Raw genomic sequence first — 8,275 nt, 5'->3', positions numbered from 1 at the left:
GTTGAAAATATTATAAACGCGAAAGTTTGTATGGGTGTTTACATACGATACGGTACAAGTGGGTGTTTACTAGATGTTTGTATGGATGTTTATTTGGATGTTTGCTACTCTTTAACGACGTAACCACTGAACCAATTTAGCTGAAATTTGGAATGGAAATAAATTTTACTCAGGATTAACGTATAACTACTTTTCATCCTGGAAAAAACCATAGTTTTCGAGGGATTTGTGAAAAACTAAATATCACGCGGACGAAGTCGCGGGCGTCCGCTAGTGTTTCATCATTATTTTCATTACCCACATCAAAATCAAATCATTCATACTAAGCTTGACTTTGAAAAAAATACAATAAATTCATATAAATGCTACGGAGCGAGCTATGCTCAAAGTATATCTGTCTGATCGAGAAACGAAGCGCTTCGTCATACGTGGCAATGGGCAGGGCACATTGTTCGAAAAATCGATGGACGTTGGGGTCCCAAGGTGCTAGAATGGCGACCCGTTGATTCCGTAAAAGGTAAACCGATAACATCCAGCGGATTGCAGGGTGCCGCTGGATGCTTGTGGCTCAAAATTAAGATGTTTACAAGTTAATACAAGAGGCTCATGTCTGGCAGTGGACGGTCCCCAGACAGCGCTACTTGCTCTGATGTTGGGTGTCACTGCCGGATCTGGTAAACCACAGTGGCACAGAGGTTCGCAGGCTGAGCTACGCGCTGCTGCTGCTGCTGGCGCTGGGCGGCGCGCTGGCGGCGCTGCGCGGCGCGCTGGCGCGGCTGCCGGCCAGCGCGCCGCTGGCGGTGGCGCAGCAGGCGGCGGCGCTGCGCGCGCAGGCGGTGCACTTCCCCGCCGTGGCGCTGTGCAGCTACAACACCATCAGCAGCGCCAGCCTGCACGCGTACGCCACGCACCTGTCAGTACACGCCATCATCATGAACCCGAACTAGTGTTGTGAGGCTTTTCCCAAAATAAACATAGTTTTCCTTACCACTACCATTTATTAAGTACTCTGTATATAGATAATGCAACAAATAAACTTGAACTGCAGCGTTATGGCAAAACATTTAACAACACTCAGTGTCAGTCGTTGTCACTTACGAAAATTGAGAGTAAGAACTTAAAAATATATCTTAATGTAAGTAATCTTGCTAGGGCTAGTAGACATGCTCAAGTTTTGAGTTTTCTATTAAAAATAATGAACTGTGTGAATTGTTGTACACGTATACTAGTGCCACGGAATGAGGACTAAGGCGCTTTGGAACGTTCCTAGCTTTAATTTTAAGTTTTCGACTTTACTTACCACCATTAAATCATGACATAACTTTACGTTTCAAAAGTACTTGTAAACTAAGCCTAAATAAAAAAAACACATATACTTCACCACAGAATTAGCAAGAAATTAGAAATTAGAATTGATATGGCTTATATCAGTTGTAAATTGTTTTGAAATAATTGATGGAGCAAGTAGTTTTTCCATCTGATTGTAACTGAACATCCTATTATTATCAGTGCAAAACTTCGTAACGTATGGAGGAAACAAATCCTACAAAGTTCTCCATTGTGACAAGCACCCGAAAGCGGATGTGTTAAGCATCATGTGCCTGTAGTCACACAGCAACTACGCCCCTCAGACCGGTGCACAGCAATGCTTCTTAGCAGAAATCACTTAATGGAATCATTAGGTACATAGCTGTAGCAATTAAAATCTATTTGTTGAATAAACTAAGAAAATCAAACAGCGCCTGTAATAATTATACTAGCAAACTTACTAATTAATATGAATTACACTTACGATAGTTTAAATTCTAGAATAGCAATCTTACTGTGCACACATTTGCTCTTAATCAATTAACTCAATTCCTACTGTTGCTTCCGCAGTCACTCTCTGGAGAGGAACAGCTCGTACTCGATGGCTCAGCTGAAGAAGAACCTGATGTCGTTCAGCGGCCTGTTCACCACCACGCACGTGCCCTTCGACGCCAACTTCACGCAGTACCTGGCGCGCGTAGCTCGGGAGGACAACGTCACCAATATTATTTACAAGGTATAGAGCATGCACTCCGCTCTAAACACGAGGCGCAAGGCTGCGCGTGCGCAGTTCACAGAAACATATCAGCTGGATATTATACCTGCAAAATTCGACTCTTTGCATCTAAGGGCGAACCAGAAGTTAATTTTAAATACTTTTGATTGTTTTTTTTCATCCGAACAATGCTGTCCCAAATCATCATAATTATCAGCCTAATTGAATGGCCCACTGCAACGACAGGCTTTACCGTTTTATAGGAGAGACTGCGCTGCTTTAGTGAAGGTTAGACTGTTTAGGGTTGTTGTTGTTTCATCGCTTTCAGCTGGTATTAATCGTAGGCTACTTGGATTCAGAGCCACCATGTGTTGGCCATTAAGTCATTGTTCTTTTCAATTTAGACGTTAGCAAATAGCATGCTGTAATGATATGTTTCAGTTGGCCCCCCGGTGCGAGTCCATGCTGCAGCGCTGCGTGTGGAGCGGCCGCCGAGTGCGTTGCGAGAGGCTCTTCGCGTCTCGCATCACGGACGTGGGCTACTGCTGCGTCTTCAATATCAGATACAGGTATCCTGTTTGTACCTGTTTGTTCTAGATATTTGTTTTTTGTGAAAGAACAGCAAAAGCTTTGAAAGAACTAGTCCAGCAAGGGCTGTGAAAGAATTAGTCCAGCAAGAGGTATCTACTTTATTTTTCTGCCAGGAATTGTTTAAGTATTTTGTAAAATTTCATTAATTGCAAACCTGGTATTTATTTCTTACAGTGCGGAAGACCACTGGAATCCTCCGTACAGAATTAACACGGTCGGGCAGGATTTTGGTCTGCTAGTGGTCATCAAGGAGAATACTGACGACTTCACGTACGTTCGACGCTCCGGCGAGGAACTAGAAGTAAGAAGTTTACCTTGAATGTCATATGATTATCGAGTCGATTCAGCTAGTGAGTGAGCAGGGACTGAATTAATGCAGGCGGCTCACGATCGTGGTATTTGGAAATCCCTAAAAAATGCCTGCAGATTGCTTGATGATGTTGATGATGATAACTTCTAGATGCTTCTGTTTGACGGGCGGCAGTACCCGCTGATGAAGGCGGGCGTGGTGCGCACGTTCGCGCTGCAGCGCAACGCGTCGGTGTTCGTGGCGCTGCGGGCGCACGTGCAGCGCGTCAGCGAGGCCTTGCGCCTCTACACCGACGCATGGGTCAGTGACAACCAGTGAAAAAGTTCGGGGAGTTCATATAAGTAAAAAATTATAATTTTTAAAGTAACGCACGCTTTATTTAATTATAATTTTTGGGATGTATGTTGGTGTATGCGTTACGAAAAGCGTTTTCTGGTGACACTTTTAAGATGCGTGCTGCCATCTACAGACACAGTGAAGCACTGTTTGTTATTTCAAAGTACCAGTAGATGGCGGTCTTGAAGAACTTTGAAACAATCCCTTTGTACACTTCAAGAACATGTTTCTATGCAGTTCTGTTTGAGGTTCACAGATGGCGCTTTGTTTTTTTTTATTTTTAAGAAGTTTTACTTCAGTCGTGAGGTCTAAAGCACGCTCGTGTGGCCCCAGCGCGGGTGCATCATGCCGGCCGCGGCGGGGGAGGCGCGCCACTACTGGGCGCAGTGCGTGGCCGAGTGCCGGCGCCGCGCCGTGCTGGCGCTGTGCCAGTGCACGCCGCACACCAAGCCCGTCGCCAACCGCAGCGCCGACGACGTCATCTGCTCCTTGGAGCACATGGCGTGCTTGGACAAGTATAGAGGTACTATTGCTATAGCTTATAATACAATTTAATTTCTGAAAATTGACAATAGGTACTGAAAAGTTGGAAGCACTTGCTCTGGATCGGATTCAAAACTACGTCCTCCGAATCAAAACAGAGGTCATATACAATGGGATATCAGTGCTCTAAATAAAAATCACGACATTAAATATCTCATATCTCAAACGGTGAAGGGAAAACATCGTGAGAAAACCTGCACATCTGAGAATTTTCTTAATTCTCAACGAGCCAAACCGCCTACAATTTAGTCCTCTCATCTTGCATTTTATGAAGAAGAAAGAAGACCTAACTTATATTCAAGTTAAAATAAATAACAGTGGAACAGAATATGGAAATAAAGAGTGAATTGTAGAAAAGCTGGCGTCCTTCTACCCGGGAGACGATGCAGACGAGAGCCTGAGCGAGGAGCGGGCGGACTCCGTGGAGTGCCTGCACTGCCTGCCCAACTGCGCGCTGCGGCGGTACGCGGCGCGCGTGTGGACGGTGCCGTACGGGGGACTCGGCAAGAGGCCGTTCCACAACAAGTTTGTGTAAGCAACTCTTCCAATTTAAGAAATCCTCAACGTCTCTGCTTATGACATCCTAATTTCTCAGTCAATAATCTTACTGTTTAAAAGCACACATGATCCAGATCGTGGGTCTTTGCTATAATTTGTAAAGATCTGTTGAGACGTTTGAACAATCATCAGCTCGCTACTTGACAAAAAGGTTTTACTATCTTTAACAAATAATTTCCAAGTCTGGCTAATGCTGAGCTTGTGCTGTACCATCATCATAGTCTGCGGAATTCTCAGTTCCTCAGAACCCTTTAACAGATGTAACATGATTGGGTTCTTGTGAACACTTTCAATAAGAAGAAGTTAGACAGAATATGATACAGGCCTTGCTTTTAGAGTCTTTTTATTTATTTTTTATTTTATTTAGGGCTACTTCAAATTATTCATTTTATGACTTGTTTACAACTTGTATTATTCTGCTTGCAGTGACGGTCTGTCTTTGGTGAACGGCACCGTCCTCAGAATCTATTTCTCAAGGGAAGACCAGGCGCTATACCAAGTGGAAGCTAATCTGATCTTTTATGAAGTCGTTGGTAGGATGTGTTTGTTACTATCAATATAAATATTTTAGACTTAATTCAGGTAACCAGTATTTATATTTTCCTACAGTTAAAATAAACTTCCTGTGACAATTTTCATACAATTGGATAAAATTACATACCAAAAATTGGGATGAAATTTCGTAAATTCCTAAGTTTAATTTTATTATCACTTACTATTTGTGGTACAAATCACAACTAATCCACCTCATGACACTGAAGCATCTAAGTTCTGTTATATGAACAAATGAAAATTCTATTTGAGATTAATAAATGTTTTTTTTTTATCCTTTCAGCATTCCTCGGCAACCTTTCTCTGCTAGTGATGGGCATCACAGCGATCACCTTCTACGAGCTGGTTTACTTCTGCACCATCAGGTGGCGCCACCATTACAAGCGGCGCTGCCGTCGGGACAATAAACTGTCTAAATTGAATACACTTTAAGAACAAAAGTTTCATGGATAAATGGGAAAGGCCATTGACAATTAATAAATTCTTAACATATTTTTGTTTGCATTATTTTATAGATTTCGTGATATGCATGACATTAAATCATTTACTTCCCAGTGAAATGCTTTCTTTCTTTGTGTCGCTAAGGATCTCCACATACTTCAAATACAATCCCGATAGTGGGGATTATTAGCTATCAAATTGCATTAGGTTGCATAGAGCAAAAATTTAGAAAAAAAACGAAACGTGGGTTACTCTACTTCAAAATGGATTATTAATTTAAGCTTACGTATTAAGGTTGTTCGAATTCTTATTCGAATTTGAACTTATGTTTATGATGATAGCAAATATAAAATGTCACTAAAAACGGACAAACGTCATGAAATCGAACATTTTTTTGTACACATTTACTGAATGGCTTGACATTTCAATTAGTGGTAGTATTTGCTTAGCTAACGATTATTATCGAACGCGTACGGAATTATATAATCAATGTTATAATAGATCTCCATTAGTTAGCGATCAATGCAGATGGTTTCGGCGCGAGATCTGTGCCAAGGGGAGATGTGTAAATGCCAGCGCATAACCCTTGGCATTTGCTGCGGTCAGCGACACTGCTTAGGTTATGTTTTGTTGTTCAATGGAAGGTTAAGGATGACCAAACATTACAGGTTACGAGCATGTATAACCTCAAGTCGTCAAACTGAGTTAAAACACATATTATGAAGGTTATTTGTTTAAAAATAAATTGAATGATTATTGCATATATTTTATTTTGTACGAAAGTCGCTTCCTTAACCATATAACTTACACCGTTTATTAATATACATTTTTTTAAATATAATGGTAATATGATAACAATTATAATTAGTTATTACCAACGGGATCATTTGGTACTTCTACAGGCGAAGGGCTGGCGCCTATGACACCGATGGGTATTTCGCCGATGATCGAGGGAATCACCTGAAATTGATGACATATTTTATTGATAATGTACGAGTATCATTGAATTGGAGAAGGGAAACTGAAGGCTAGAAAGAAATAATAATATTTTCATCGATCTCCTATATGAGGTCAATGTGTATTTTAGATTTAGCTAGTGTAACATTGTACAAGACGAGGTAAGAAGATTGTTACTTTGTTTGCTTTACCTATCGCAGTACCTCTTGTCCGAGCATGATGAGGGTCTCGGCGACCTTCTTGATGGCGGCCAGCTCCTGCATGCTGGGGAAGCCCAGCCGCGGGTCGCCGCTGTCCTGCATCAGGCGGGACGCTCGCGCCGCCACCCGCGAGCTCAGCTCGGCGGCGAGTGGTGGGTGATCCGGCTGAATTACCGACAGCTAAATGGAACATAAATGTTTTATGATATTTTTAGCTATTAGCTATAACACCAAGACTACATATAGCTATAACGACACGAATTTAGCTGAATTTCTTCCTTATAGAACCCAGAGATGAAGAGTTTGTGGCGTTATGTGGCGCAATGGAAATCACGATAAACCACGGTTTTGGTTTACATTCAAATATTTGATAATTATGAGTAAGTTCTTGCAAGTCCGTCAAATAGCTTAGGAACAGCGTATTACTATAAGTCTAACCTCATGATCTCTCTCTATATATGATGTTAATTGTAATCGAATAGAAATAAACGTCACTGACGTGTATAAGGAATAGTCTCACCGGTAGCGTCGTTAGTCCAGCGGTTAGCCTGCGATCTGGGATCACAATGGTTTAAATCCATATCGATCCGGTTGCACTTAAAGATATGAGATACTGGGTTATACTTTTTCAAAGAAATGTTCAGATGAAATGAAGAAATACTGCCTGGAGTAGGAAAGTTGGTGGTATTACACTCCCGTGCTTCGGAAAACACGTTAAGTCGTTGGTTCCGGTCATTATCATTACATCTGCTAGAGGTCTTTACGGAATTTAACAATATCACCCTAAGCCCGCCGCATTGGAGACAGCGTGGTGTGTTTATGCTCCATTTTCCCTTTCGCATTAGGATTTAATATAGGCTAACAATGAATGAGTCTCACCGGCGCCGCCCAGCTGACCGGTAGAGCCAGTATGAGCACCAGCACGACGAACCTCTTCAGCATGGTGCGAGCTGACGCATCGTGCGCGACTGCCGTGCGGTGTGCATGCATGTACAGAACGCTGACTACTTATAGTAAGATACACCAATTTGTCTGTAATCTGGTTAACTACTACGTTTACTGTAATAGCTGATCAGACAGACTTTATTATACTGTCCTAATGTAGTTATAGAATATTGTTATTTATTGTAGATATAGTTTTTCTCTAACAAAAAATATTTTAGTCATAAAACTTCTAGAATCTAAATCGTCATCTACCGGGTTTGATTGTGAATCTTAACCAAGGTAGTCAAACATTAAAACATTTTCAAGGATCCAGACACAAAACAAACACAACAGACGTTATTTGTGTGTACATTAATTATACAAAACATTTTATTTATATGGTTGCACATACGTGTACATACGACGCAATGAATGGCTGCGATACTATAGCTAGCTGGAACTAGCTGTCATTAGTAAAAGATCAGAAAGATTTTGGCAGGTAGTTTATAGCTGGAGTTGAGGAAAGTTGAATTTTTCAGTTTTTTGGCGTTCTTGAAATAATCCACTAGACTATTATGAGGGTAAAGTATTTGTATTTCCCACGATTACGTAGAATCGCCACGCAGGCAGTGGTAGGTACCTATAGGTAGGTAAAGGTACCTACCTATACCGGAAAAGGAAATATAAAAGATGCCGTTCCATATTACCTAATCTAATATTGGCAATAAGCCGCTCAGAATTTATCTGAGCCGTTCGCCATCCAACTAATATTATTGGTGGCGTGTTTGTTCAGGACGTGTTGGTATTTCAGAGGAGATATCGATTTAGTGAACGGCCTGT

General features: G+C 41.5%; 2 protein-coding genes across 2 annotated transcripts in view; one reads left to right on the top strand and one right to left on the bottom strand.

Annotated features, from left to right (window-relative positions):
* Nucleotides 1-3,476: 3,476 nt before the first annotated feature.
* LOC112047713 (pickpocket protein 11-like) lies at nucleotides 3,477-5,952 on the top strand. The gene is made up of 4 exons (XM_024084930.2): nucleotides 3,477-3,783; nucleotides 4,157-4,334; nucleotides 4,788-4,894; nucleotides 5,197-5,952. Exons 1-4 carry the CDS (start codon nucleotides 3,606-3,608, stop codon nucleotides 5,343-5,345), a joined length of 612 nt encoding a protein of 203 aa, XP_023940698.1. The 5' UTR covers nucleotides 3,477-3,605; the 3' UTR covers nucleotides 5,346-5,952.
* A 152-nt stretch (nucleotides 5,953-6,104) lies between these two features.
* LOC112047733 (uncharacterized) overlaps nucleotides 6,105-8,275 on the bottom strand; it is a 42,463-nt gene continuing 40,292 nt past the window's right edge. Inside the window, exons 4-5 of the mRNA XM_052888168.1 lie at nucleotides 6,515-6,691; nucleotides 6,105-6,314 (exon numbers count right to left, since the gene is read on the bottom strand). Of these exons, the coding sequence (XP_052744128.1) occupies nucleotides 6,219-6,314; nucleotides 6,515-6,691 (273 nt within the window). The 3' untranslated portion in view covers nucleotides 6,105-6,218. The remainder of the gene's footprint in view (nucleotides 6,315-6,514; nucleotides 6,692-8,275) is intronic.

This window comes from Bicyclus anynana, chromosome 21, assembly GCF_947172395.1.
Source record: "Bicyclus anynana chromosome 21, ilBicAnyn1.1, whole genome shotgun sequence".
Lineage (NCBI taxonomy): Eukaryota > Metazoa > Arthropoda > Insecta > Lepidoptera > Nymphalidae > Bicyclus > Bicyclus anynana.
This window is presented reverse-complemented; position numbering and strand designations above follow the sequence as displayed.